We start from the raw sequence: 15,259 nt of genomic DNA on the forward strand, positions 1-15,259 counted from the left end.
TTTGCTTGCATGTTTTAACACATTGTTAGCATGATTTAACGTGTTGGTAGCATTTAACACATTGCTAAAATGAATTAACATTTTGCTAGCATATTGAACACATTGCTAACATGATTTAACATGCTGCTAACATGATTTAGCATCCTGCTAGCATGTTTTACCATGTTGCTAACATGAATTAACATACTCCCAACATGTTTTAAGATGTTGCTAGCATGAATTAGCATGTCGTTAACATGTTTTATCACATTGTTAACATGAATTAGCATGTTGCTAGCATGTTTTAGAACATTGCTAGTATGTTTTAGCAAGTTGCTAATGTTTTAACATGTTGTAAACATGTTTTAACACATTGCTAAAATGAATTAACATGTTGTTAACATATTGAATATTGATTTAACATGCTGCTAGCATTTTTTAGTACGTTGTTAACATGATTTATCATGTTCCTAACATGTTTTACCACGTTGCTAGCATGAATTAACACAGTCCTAACATGTTTTAGGATGTTGCTCGTATGAATTAGCATTACATTAACATTTTTTTTTTTTTACACACTGCTAACATGAATTAGCATGTTGCTTGCATGTTTTAACACTTTGCTAACATGTTTTAGAACATTGCTAGTATGTATTAGCATGTTGCTAATGTTTTAACATGTTGCAAACATGTTTTAACACACTTTACTAACATGAATTAACATGTTTTAACACTTTGCTAGCGTGATTTAACGTGTTGATAGCAGGACCATTTCGAGTGGGTTGCGGAGAAAGCAGTTAAAGAAACAACATCAAAGAAACAATTATAAATGTTTTTCTGAAGATGTGCGACTCTTCTGTCAAACGCAGTTTAAGTAAAGAGTGCTTGTTCTGATTCAGTATCTGCTGATTCATTAACATTATTTTCATAGCTTGTTGTAAAATAAAAAGTCTCTCATCTCAGAAGAATGAACTTTCCTGTCCCGTCAGACATTATACTCGGCTTGCATCACACAAATGCGCACTATAGATAAGGAGCGAATGAAATCACAAGCATACGACGTCACTTTTTCATCTTCAGCCCCGTTGACCTGCGGGGTCCCTCAAGGCTCTGTTCTTGGCCCCATTTAACTTTCGCTATATATCTTACTTTTAGGGTCGTTTTTTCTAAGTACAGGATTTATTTTATCTTATGCTGACGACACGATGATGAACATGCCTTGGACTCACTTTAAATGATGTTAAAGCTTGAAATAAATGTTTATATTTCAACAACAAATGAAACTAATGCATTATGTGCAATTAAATTGTTTATATACAACTCAGTTTTTATTTGAGTATGGATTATTAAATAAATGTGATTAATTGATGCGATTAAATAAACTATTTCTGTATTCTTTTTCCATTTTTTGTCTAAATAAACTGTTGTTTGAAAAATCTGGACTCACACAGAGAAACAAAAACTTCACAAACCCACCAAAGTCCAGCTGCATCAGCACACGGACGCTTCGCCCTGTTCTCCGTCTAATAACTTGTCATCCGTAAGTGTTCAGAGATCATCATTTTCAGGTCAATACTAGAGTTCATTATGCAAAGGGAAACTGCCCTAAATGAAGACCGGAGGTGTTGGAGTGTGATTCAGTGTGTTCAGAGGAGAAAACGGCCAGTGAGAGGTTTGGATCGAAGCCAAAGAGGCCAGAACGCCCGCTGACAGTTTGAGGCGAGCGGCGAGGAGATAAACGAAGCACGTACAACAGCAAACTGCCCTCCTTTACTGAGGAACAGCAAACAAAAACTCAGAGAAAGTGGATCACGATGTCCGTAAAGATCCAGGTCTGCTGGAGAAACTTTCTCAGCGCTTCAGCTGTTTATTATTAGGACGGGACCTGCTGAGCAGCGCCTGCAGAGATAGAAAGCCCCACATCTGAACTAGTTGGTTTGACCCTGTGAACTTACGCAGACAGTGTATATTAACGCAGATCTGTGTGACTGTGATGGGTAAAACAGTGAAGTGACCTTTGACCTCTGCTGTGTGAAGTGAGACAGACGAGGGGACAAGGACCCTAGAGAAAGCGGACAGCAGTGGATGATGGACGATCACGTCACATCAAGGGTCAGATCAGTTTTAAGGTCACTTGAAGCCTTCAAACGCTGGATCAGGTACAGGTGTGGACAGACTCCGTCAGTGAAGAATCAAACACTGTGAACAATAGCTTACAACTTACTGCATGATATTAAAAATAATAAATCACACTGTTTTTTCATAATGATATTGTATATTTCACAATGAAAAACAGTGAAAAATCTTAAAAATGTCAAATTAAAATAAATACTTTCAAAATAAAAAGAAACATAATAAAAAACACTTACTATTAATTCATTCATAAAAATATAAAATTAAAATAAAAATGTTTAAAATAAAAAACAAAATACTATTAATTAATTAAATAAATACTTAAATACTTAAAAAACAAAATAATAATAAAAAATAAAATTTATTTAAAAAAAAAAATAAAACACTTACTAAAAACCAATTAAAAAATGCCAAATTAAAATAAATACTTTTAAAATAAAATTTAAACAAAACAAAACGCTTACTAATAATTAATTAATTCGTAAAAATACAAAATTAAAATAAATACTACTAACAAAATAAAACACTAATAATTAATTCATAAAAATATAAAAATAAAACATTTATAAAATAAAACAATTAAAATAAATAAAAATTAAATAATAATTCATAAAAATATTAAAAATAAACAATACTTTTAAAATAAAAAGAAACAAAATGAAACACTAACTAATAATTAATTACAATATAAAAATTAAATAAATACTTTTAAAATAAACAAAATAAAACACTAATAATTAATTAAAAATGTCAAATTTATTAGGGCCCGAGCACTTTGGTGAAAAAAATAAAAGCAATCAAGATAAAACACTAATAAACAATTAATTCATAAAAACGATCTAATATAAAACAATCAAAATAAACACATAATTAAATAATTCATAAAAATATAAAATTCAAATAAATACTAAATAAAATTAAAATAATAAAATACTATTAATTAATGAATTAAAATTAAATACTTTTAAAATAAAACAAAATAAAACACTAATAATTAATTCATAGAAATATAATTTAAATAAATACTTAAAATAAAATGATTACATTTTATTTGTTTACCTGCATGTGACCATTAATCAACATCAGAGAACCATTAACATGTGAATGTGTTGTTAAATTATTGAAATGATAGAATTATTGAAATGTATTCGTCTGCGCGAACCGATCGGTGTAAGACATCGAAATACCGTAAGAGCGAACAGAGAAACAGTACGCTCACAGCTCTCTGATGTCACACACCGGTCGGTCTGTGCAGCGCCAAACACACCTACTACCTTCAGAGGATCTTTTCCTCCGCAGGGGTTCAGGGTTTGGGAATCCCTGCATTACTCTATAGATGGCGACGCAGTGATTCTTCAGGTGTCACATGATAACAGAGCAGGTGTATTCATGTCTTCATCTATCATAAATGAGTCTGGTTAAAGTGTTTTAAGCGCACAGCTCATCAGGTGTGAAAGTGGATCATTAGTTCTTTCTCCCTGAGGAACGCCGTCTCTCATAAGAATAGAAACGGCACAATGAAGACAAACCGGCAGCGAGAGCGGCGATACATCATCCCTGTCTCAGCTAATTACTATCACATCCTGCAGTCACGCGGCGCCGAGTCGCCGTCCTCCTGTGAGACACAACAACCCCAGAGAGGAGCGACTCCTCACCGCACATCTGCATCCGAGGAACACACAACAAACACTGAAGCGCGCTAAACTCGACAATTAATATCATTTTAATAATCTCCTCACATAAATGTTGCGTTTGGAAGGGAAACTCCTACAAGTGCGTATGCAATAAAGTCTGCCGCAAAAACAACCCTGTCCACGCCTCTTCAGCGCTGATTCTCACTGCGTGTCTTTAGTAAATCCTGACAGTAGATTTTTAACGCTGGAGTGAGCTGCTAGTAAATCTGTTCACAACAAGAGCCATAACTACAACAATAACTAATATACAATAATATAATGATAACTATACTGATAACACAACAACAACAACAACAACTATGATAACTACGATGAGAAATAAAACAACTATAAAGATAACCTCAACGATATCTATGATAACTATAATAGCCACAATGATAACTATGATGATAACTATAATTATAACAAAAACCATAACAATAACTACAATGATAACTATAATAACTACAAAAATAAAGATAACCTCAACGATATCTATGATGAAAACTATAACGACAACACAAAGACAACTATGATAACTGACGACAACTACAACAACTACAAAGATAACCTCAACGATATCTATAACTATAAATAACCATAACGATAACTATAACGATAAATATAACGTTAACTATAATGATAAATATAATGATAACGATAACTATAATGATAACGATAACTATAACTATAAATATAACATTATCTATAATGATAAATATAATGATAACGATAACTATAATGATAACGATAACTATAACAATAACGATAACTATAACAATAACGATAACTATAACGATAACACAACAACTATGATAACTGACAATAACTACAACAACTATAAAGATAACCTCAACAATATCTATAACTATAATAACCATAATAACAATAACTATGATGATAACTATAACACAACGACAACTATGATAACTGACGATAACTACAACAACTATAAAGATAACCTCAACGATATCTATAAGTATAATAACCTCAACGATAAATATGGTGATAACTATAACAATAACACAACGACAACTATGATAACTGACAATAACTATAAAGATAACCTCAATGATATCAATGATAACTATAATAACCATAACTATAACGATAACACAACGAAAACTATGATAACTGACAATAACTATAATAACTATAAAGATAACCTCAACAATATCTATGATAACTATAATAACCATAACGATATCTATAACGATAACTATAATGAAAACCATAACAATAACTACAACGATAACTATAATAACTACAACAATAACCTCAACGACAACTATGATAACAATGACGATAACTATAACTATAACAATAACTATAGCAGAAACAATAACAACCTCAACGACAACTATGATGATAACTATAACACAACGACAACTATAACTATGATAACCATAAAGATAACTATAACGATAACACAACAACTATGATAAATGACAATAACTACTATAATAACAACTATAAAGAAAACCTCAACGATATCTATGATAACTATAATAACCATAACGATAACTACAACAAAAACCATAACAATAACTACAATAACTATAATAGCTACAACAATAACCTCAATGACAACTATGACTATAACGATAACACAATAACTATGATAACTATGATAACCACAAAGATAACTATGATGAAAATTATGATAATTACAACAATAACCTCAGTGACACTTATGATAACTATGATGAAAACTATAAAAGTAACTATAACCTCAACGACAACTACAATAACTATATTAACCACAACGATAATAATGGTAATAACAATAACTGTGATAACTACAACAATAACCATAATGATAACCAAAACTAACTATATTTTCCAAGCTGCACAATTCTAGATAAACTGAGAATCACAATATTTTCGTTGTTTAAAATACAAATCACGATTCTCCAACGATTCTGAACAGACAACTAAACAAAACATGTCGTTTACTAACAAAGATGTTCTGCTAAAATGTTAATTGCTGCAGTCTATTTAAAAGTATTCGTTTTGAATGAATGATTCAATGACTCACTCATAAAGACTTCACTTGTTTCATTACTGGATGAATCAGCGTTTTTTAATGAATCTCTTGAGCGAATGATTCAATGACTCACTCATAAAGACTTCACTTGTTTCATTACTGGATGAATCAGCGTTTTTTAATGAATCTCTTGAGCGAATGATTCAATGACTCACTCATAAAGACTTCACTTGTTTCATTACTGGATGAATCAGCGTTTTTTAATGAATCTCTTGAGTAAATGATTCAATGACTCACTCACAAAGACTTCACTTGTTTCATTACTGAAAGAATCAGAATTTTTGAGCGAATCTCTTGAATGAATATTTCAATGACAAATACATTTTGTGAACAATCACTATTAATTATATTCTCAAACCAGATTAAGAACAGGCTGTAAGACTCATTTACACAGTTAAAAGCAGACAAACGATCACACAAACAGCAGCTCTATAAATACACATGACAGAAACACAAGTTCAAAATAAATACAAGATACAAAGTGATGCTACAGTTGGATCTACTGGCATGTTTAGAGTCATTATGTTCCTCAGAACACAATCACACGTTAGGCCAGGTGGAAAGCGTTCTCATGTATGTGTTGTTTTGCTCACCTTGGCCTCTGACGTGGGCTCCAGATAACACAGGCGGTTTCCCAAACCCTCAGCGCTCAGACAGAACTTGCGGTTTTCCTTCTGAATGCAGGCCACACACTGCAGAACCACCTCGTCATCCTGACCGGGAACAAACACACGCTCCGTAACTCACAGGACACGACATACAAAGTGTTTAAGCAGAAGATCTGAAGACATTTTAGCAACATATTAACTCATATTAGAGATCTCTGTGATTTTTCCAGTTGGATACATAGAGAGATCGCACTCACAGGTAATTTTCTAGCGTGTGTGTGTGTGTGTGTGTGTGTGTGTGAGTGTGTGTTCTGTGTAGAATGTGCTGATGTTGTGGAGTGCTGCAGCACAATATCCAGATGCTTCATCTCATCAGGGGAAGTTCTGCAGCAGCGAGAGACGCTCAGATCCCTTTATTAAACAAAGCTGATGATTGACACCTGCATTGTGCTGCACTGACACATCACTGGGGGTCAAAGGTCAATAAATCTACACGCCTTCCTCTGCGAATGTGAGGAGCAAAAATAATTAAGATTATGATCACAGCGGTTAATTAATGGAGAGGAGTCAGACTGATCTGTTTGCACGTTTACAATGAGTTCAGTATGCTCACACACACACACACACACACACTATATATATATATATATATATATATATATATTATATATATATATATATAAATATATATATATAAAAGCACACAGCAAAATTACTAAAAATGTAATTAAAATTAAAACTGTAAATATCAGAACAACACCAGTGTGAGTAAATGATGACTTAGAGGGTTAGTTCACCCAAAAATGAAAATTCTGTCATTTATTACTCACCCTCATGTCGTTCCACACCCGTAAGACCTTCGTTAATCTTCAGAACGCAAATTAAGATATTTTTGTTGAAATCCGATGGCTCAGTGAGGCCTGCATAGCCAGCAATGACATTTCCTCTCTCAAGATCCATTAATGTACTAAAAACATATTTAAATCAGTTCATGTGAGTACAGTGGTTCAATATTAATATTATAAAGCGACGAGAATATTTTTGGTGCGCCAAAAAAAACAAAATAACGACTTATATAGTGATGGCCGATTTCAAAACACTGCTTCATGAAGCTTCGGAGCGTTATGAATCAGCATGTCGGATCAGCGGTTCGGAGCGCCAAAGTCACGTGATTTCAGCAGTTTGGCGGTTTGACACGTGATCCGAATCATGATTCGACATGCTGATTCATAACGCTCCGAAGCTTCATGAAGCAGTGTTTTGAAATCGGCCATCACTATATAAGTCGTTATTTTGGTTTTTTTGGCGCACCAAAAATATTCTCGTGGCTTTATAATATTAATATTGAACCACTGTACTCACATGAACTGATTTAAATATGTTTTTAGTACATTAATGGATCTTGAGAGAGGAAATGTCATTGCTGGCTATGCAGGCCTCACTGAGCCATCGGATTTCATCAAAAATATCTTAATTTGTGTTCTAAAAATGAACGAAGGTCTTACGGGTGTGGAACGACATGAGGGTGAGTAATTAATGACATTACTTTCATTTTAGGGTGAACTAACCCTTTAAATCCCGAGGAGAGGACTGCTCATTTGTAAGTGTGTGTTGTGTCTGATTCATGATTCGTGGAGCTTTAGATGCTCTGAGCTCCTGCAGAAGTGAATCATGACTCAGACACTGAGCGTTCAGATGGAGCGGATGCAATTATTCCTGTTCCTGTGACTCAGATCGGCTAATAACGTTTAACAAACGCTAACACACTCATCACTAGTGTCCGTTTAACATCCCATCCTCCCTTAATGCTTTGAATGTCTCACATTTATGAGTTTGAGCATAATGATTAGTTTACAGACCAAATAAACGTCAAAACGCCTGCTCTGCATATTTTTTGTCATTCATCCACAGATGATCTAGAGTTCAGAGTCACTTTGAGTAAATGAATAAAAAATACAGCCAGAGGATAAAAACATATTCATGCTACAATACACACTAAAACAAACGACACCAAATGTCAGGAGAATCCAGGTCATTTCCCAAAGGAAAGAAGAATCACAAAGCTGAAACATTTACACTGATGCATTTGGCAGATGCTTTTATCCAAAGTCAACATTCAAGATGTTCATATGAGCAGATTCCCTGGGGATCGAACCTGAACAGGTAGAGTACAGTTCAATTTTACTTAAAGGCCACCTATTATGTCCCTTTCACAAGATGTAATATAAGTCTCTGGTGTCTCCAGAATGTGTCTGTGAAGTTTCAGCTCAAAATCCCCCACAGATCATTTATTATAGCTTGTCAAATTTGACCCTATTTGGGTGTGAGCAAAAACACGCCGTTTTTGTGTGTGTCCCTTTAAATGCAAATGAGCTGCTGCTCCCTCCCCCTTTCCAGAAGAGGGCGGAGCTTTATCGGCTCGCGCTTCGGTCGCTCAACAACAACAAAGCTGGAGAATCTCACGCAGCCAAAATGAGGATTGTCAGTAACGGTGTTCAGCCTTACATTGTTCAAACTGGAGTCGACACTGATGGAGAGACTCAGGAAGAAGTTACAACTTTTAGACGTTTCTGAATGGTTAGTGGATAAATTTATGTAGTTGCTGTGGAGTTGATTCAACTCATCCACTAGCATGTGCCGTCATGTTAATCTTTTGTGCAAATCCCGTATGGACGCCCACTATACATAGCCGTACACACCAGGATAACGTTTATGATTGCTATCAAATGCTGTGAATGATCTAATATTTTTTCCAAAATATCGCTCAGACAAAAACACTCCTTTTTTATTAATCGAGCTTGTCAGGGTCAACTTCAGGCTATCCAAGCTAACGAGACTCTAAATAGTGTTCAGTGCTCGTCTGTGCAGACAACGACAGAACAGTTAGCATGCTTTGATCCGACTTTTGTCATGGCGTTAGAACTGGCACAGCGTTGTCGCTTGTGAAAACAAAATGGCGGCGCCGTGGGTGGAAACATACAGATTAAGGGGCGGAAATATTATAATAAGATCCCCAGAGAAATTTGAGTGGCTCGTTTTTTCACATGCTTGCAGAGAAAGGCTTACCAAAACAAAGTTACTGCGTTTTCCTTTTTCACGTTTTCTGGGTTGGTAGATGCACCGGGGGCACGATTATAGCACTTAAACACGGAAAAAGTCAGATTTTCATGATATGTCCCCTTTAAGGAAAACAATTCCTCAACTAAAGCTGTAAACTATGCAGGGAACCCTGTCAGTCACTTCATTTCTATAATATTAAAGGTTATAATTAACAACAGAGTCCAAATTCAATTGCTATTTATTTTTAGATATAATCAACACTCAAATTAACCGATCTTGTCAATCCAGCTCTGATAAACACAACGAGAGCGCAGCAGGTTTATTGACAAGAGCGTCTCTGAAACCCTGCGTCTGCATTTATCAGTGACTGTACACAGACATGCTGACGGGCGCTTTATTAAACACACTGCTGAGCGCGCACACACACACACACACACACACACACCTCACAGACGATGATTTAACCAGGAGAAACTGTTGTCAGTCTCAAGGGCATCAGTACACCAGCAGAAAGCGCTGCATTTACACCTGCTGCAGGAAACCAGGACGAGATTTCTCTGCAATCATCCGTTTAAGAGTGATCTGAAGATCTGAAGATCGGTTCGAACGCCTACAGCTCGTGTTTGTCAGACAGGTAGAGCAGCAGGTGGATGTCGGCGTGTGCCAGAGATTCCTGCGCCAACAGTCTGTTGCGTGTGTGAGACGAGTGTGTGAGACGAGTGTGTGAGACGCACTGAATTCAACAGACAAACCACCGTCTGAACAACTACACAACACAGGAATGACCCTTTACATAATCTGAATAAATTTGTTTGGGAAGGAGCTTCTGTTAATGCTTCATATTCAGCTCTGACTGAGATGCTCCAGATTAAACCAAACACGACTACAACGGTCCAACAGGGACGTGACGCTCCATCAGCCGTGAACACTAAACCGTTTTATTCCACACATCTCACAGTAAAACCCACATTAAACACAGCAGACTCCAGTCAATCCACTCGGAGCTGAAGACATCCGGATCCGACTGTCTGACTCACATCGGCTCTGGAAGAACCAGCTCTGCGTCTGCTGTTGCGTTTCTGTGGAAACTGAGACTTTAAATGTCAGGAGGGGAAGAGATCAGCTGCTGCTGCATTATGGGATTATTTCAACTTGACAAGCATTAAAAAAAATCATAAAGTAATTGCACTATACGTGATATTTGACAAGAGTCTTTCAGAAAGATGATGAATCATAATATCAGTAGGATCTCCACACAAAAAAGACTGCTATTTAAATCGTCCTATTTTTGTACAAATTAATAAATTAAATTGTTGAAGACTTATGAATTCAATTAATTAGACAAGTGTTTTGATTATTAAAATTTAATTGAACCAATTTGGGAAAAAATAAAATGGATTTTATAGGGTTCTAAATATGTAATTTTTGTTAAACTGTTAATAAATTGTTGTTAAACTGCATACGTTTCATCATTTCAATTAATTAGACATGCCTTTTGATTAAAAAAAAAAAAAAACATTAAAACAGAATCCGGAAAAATTTAAATGAAAAAATTAAATGAAAAAAAAAAAAAAGAATTTGGGAAAAAATAAAACAGATTTAATAAGTGATTTCTGAAGGATCGTGTGACACTGAAGACTGGAGTAATGATGCTGAAAATTCAGCTTTGATCACAGGAATAAATTGCATTTTACTATATATTTACATAGAAAACAGCTGATTTACACTGGAATAATATTTCATAATTTTTACTGCATTTTTGATCAAATAAATGCAGCCTTGGTGAGCAGAAGAGACTTATTTCAAGTGTGTGTGTGTGTGTGTGTGTGTGTGACTGAAATCTTTTCATACAGTCATGTCAGCGTTCAGTAGAGCTGCTTTACAATAGCGGAGCACATTTCTTCATTTAGTGGATCAATAGCTCATTACAGCAGAGATTCACACACCGTCTGCAGTGAGTGTGTGTGTCTGTGTGTGTGTGTGTGTGTGTGTGTGTGTGTGTGTGTGTGAGTGTGTGTGTGTGTGTGTGTGAGAGAGTGTGAGTGTTAATCCATCAGTCTGAACAATCACTGACGGACACACGATGGTTCCAGACTAAATTAGAGTGATATTTCACCATCAGGATCTACTGAAATATGTGCATGTGTGATTTTACTGCTGTGAAGGTGAGAGAAACACACGGACACAAATCAATATAATGCTAGTATTGTTAAACAAGACATTTTTAAGATAAATCTGGATCAGTTATGAAGGATTATTACACTACATGACTATATCTTTAAAAAAAAAAAATCAAAACAATCAAAATAAACAAACAGTCAGATCTTATATGCTTAAGAATAAAAACTTAACAATAACCGAAAACTGTAAAGTATTAGTAACGAATATCAACAGCACGGCATTATGGACTTTTATACATGACAACAACACAAACAAAATCCAGTTACATTTCTGACACTTTCATTTGATGGAAGACTTGACATAATGACTGCGATTATGTCTCATATGTCATTTACAAGGTACTTTAAATAATACCATGGTAAATGTCCAAAAACATTATGGTAACAAGGTGGACTTTGGTCAATGACTGGAGCAAATAGATCCAGTTTAATTCAGGATGAAAAGGTCCCGTCACACTGAATAAAACTCTGTCCTGAAGTGGCCTTTATCACACACTGCTGAGTGCACACTACTGCAGATCACGCCTCTGATATTCACACACACACGCGCGCGCGCGCACACACACGCACACACACGCGCACACACACACGCACACTCTTATCTGTCTGTCCATGATGGAGGAACGAGCCTGATAAACAGAAGCAGGTCTGAATGTCACACATCAGACAGCGTGTCTTTATTCTTCTGATATCAGTTGAGATTCACAACATCACAAACAATACAACAGGTGTGTGTGTGTGTGTGTGAGATAAACTACAGGTGCCACACACACACACACACACACACACAGAACACACACTGAACGCTGAACGCGCACTGAACGCTGAACGCGCACTGAACACTGAACGCTGAACGCGCACTGAACACTGAACGCTGAACGCGCACTGAACACTGAACACGCACACTTAAGACGCACTGAACACACACTGAACGCGCGCACTGAACACACACTGAACGCGCACTGAACACTGAACGCTGAACGCGCACTGACCACTGAACACTGAACGCGCACTGAACACTGAACGCGCGCTGAACACTGAACGCGCACTGAACACTGAACGCGCACTGAACACTGAACGCTGAACGCGCACTGAACGCTGAACGCGCACTGAACGCTGAACGCGCACTGAACGCTTAACGCGCACTGAACACTGAACGCTGAACGCGCACTGAACGCTGAACGCACACTGAACACTGAACGCTGAACGCACACACTGAACACTGAACGCTGAACGCGCACTGAACACTGAACGCGCACTGAACGCTGAACGCGCACTGAACGCTGAACGCTGAACGCGCACTGAACACTGAACGCGCACTGAACACTGAACACTGAACGCGCACTGAACGCTGAACGCGCACTGAACGCTGAACACTGAACGCGCACTGAACGCTGAACGCGCACTGAACGCTGAACGCACACTGAACACTGAACATTGAACGCACACACTGAACACTGAACGCGCACTGAACACTGAACGCGCACTGAACGCTGAACGCGCACTGAACGCTGAACGCGCACTGAACACTGAACACTGAACGCGCACTGAACGCTGAACACTGAACGCTGAACGCGCACTGAACACTGAACGCGCACTGAACACTGAACACTGAACGCGCACTGAACGCTGAACGCGCACTGAACGCTGAACACTGAACGCGCACTGAACACTGAACGCGCACTGAACACTGAACGCGCACTGAACGCTGAACGCGCACTGAACGCTGAACGCGCACTGAACGCTGAACGCTGAACGCGCACTGAACGCTGAACGCGCACTGAACACTGAACGCTGAATGCGCACTGAACACTGAACACTGAACGCGCACTGAACGCTGAACACTGAACGCTGAACGCGCACTGAACACTGAATGCGCACTGAACACTGAACACTGAACGCGCACTGAACGCTGAACGCGCACTGAACGCTGAACACTGAACGCTGAACGCGCACTGAACACTGAACGCGCACTGAACACTGAATGCGCACTGAACACTGAACACTGAACGCGCACTGAACGCTGAACGCGCACTGAACGCTGAACGCGCACTGAACACTGAACGCTGAACGCGCACTGAACGCTGAACGCGCACTGAACACTGAATGCGCACTGAACACTGAACGCGCACTGAACGCTGAACGCGCACTGAACACTGAACGCTGAACGCGCACTGAACGCTGAACACTGAACGCGCACTGAACACTGAACGCTGAACGCGCACTGAACGCACACACTACTGAACACGCACTGAAGACACCCTAAACACACACTGAACGCACACATTAAATTCAAACACACACTAAGCGCACACTTAACGCACACCCAACGCACACACCCAACGCACACACACTGAATGCAAATATACTGAACACAAACACACTGAACAAACACAAACACTGAACAAACACAAACACTGAACAAACACATACTGAACAAACACACACACACACACACACACACACACACTGAACAAACACACACACACACTGAACACACACACACACACACTGAACACACACACACTGAACAAACACACACACACACTAAACAAACACACACACACACACACACACACACACTGGTCGCGCACACACAGTAAATCACAGTAAACAGGCTGTCTGGTCCTGGTCAGTGAAGGTGTTGTAAACTCAGACTCCAGGATATTTACGTCCTCTGATGGTGAATCTCATGAACAGCTCATATTTCACTCCAAAATTAAATTAAAATTAATAAAGAAAATGAAGGCTATTATTAGGCACACTATTCTATGACATTATTTCCATCACTATTAAGCATGTTTATTGTTTTTATAATAATATATATATAAAACAATTATAATAAATCTCACACACTAACTAGAAAACGAGCGTCTGAGGCGCTGCAGGACATCAGCTGAACCTGCTGTACGTTTGACAGACGGACGTTCAGTTCAGATGATCGTTCACTGGGGAAATGCTTTCTGTGCTGTTTATTATCAACATCCACAAGCAGTTTATGTGTTTATTAGATATTAAGACTGAAAGTCGTCCGCCAAAACAATCACAGAGAAAGACTATCATGATACTGAGTCAATTCACAGAGAAAGACAGACGAGTCTGTGTGTTTGTATGGAGGAGAGAGAGAGAAAACGGTGAGTTGTTTCTGCAGTGAGACAACGCTGCACACACACACACACACACACACACACACATACACACACACACACACACTTCACTGCTGCAGCCTGATGCTGCACTGCACAGCACAACACACACACACTTGGCATTCAGAACACACACACACACACACACACACACACACACTGTGGAGGAGCAACAAGCTGTTGAGCTCCTACAGTCACACAAACCTTGATCACACACAACAAACTTCAAGCGCAGTCCTCAGCGCCGCACACATGCTGATATAAATAACAAACATCTTTATGTTCATTCCCAGCTAACAAAAACATATTCTAAGAACATTTTACTACGTTCCATTAATGAAAACATCATTCTCTGAACATTTAGTTCTTAAAATATTTTTAAAAAAAAATTTTTTCTTGGCTATATAAGGGATCATTCCATTGTATAATTTTG

The 15,259-nt window shown here is 37.7% G+C and overlaps 1 protein-coding gene across 15 annotated transcripts in view; it reads right to left on the reverse strand.

Moving 5' to 3' along the window:
- LOC127499057 (ryanodine receptor 3) overlaps positions 1-15,259 on the reverse strand; it is a 108,653-nt gene that overhangs the window by 91,140 nt on the left and 2,254 nt on the right. For all 15 annotated transcript variants that reach the window (XM_051869156.1, XM_051869147.1, XM_051869146.1 and 12 more), the window contains exon 2: positions 6,426-6,545. In XM_051869156.1, the coding sequence (XP_051725116.1) occupies positions 6,426-6,545 (120 nt within the window). The remainder of the gene's footprint in view (positions 1-6,425; positions 6,546-15,259) is intronic.

The sequence above is a fragment of the Ctenopharyngodon idella genome, chromosome 17 (assembly GCF_019924925.1).
Source record: "Ctenopharyngodon idella isolate HZGC_01 chromosome 17, HZGC01, whole genome shotgun sequence".
Classification (NCBI taxonomy): Eukaryota; Metazoa; Chordata; class Actinopteri; order Cypriniformes; family Xenocyprididae; genus Ctenopharyngodon; species Ctenopharyngodon idella.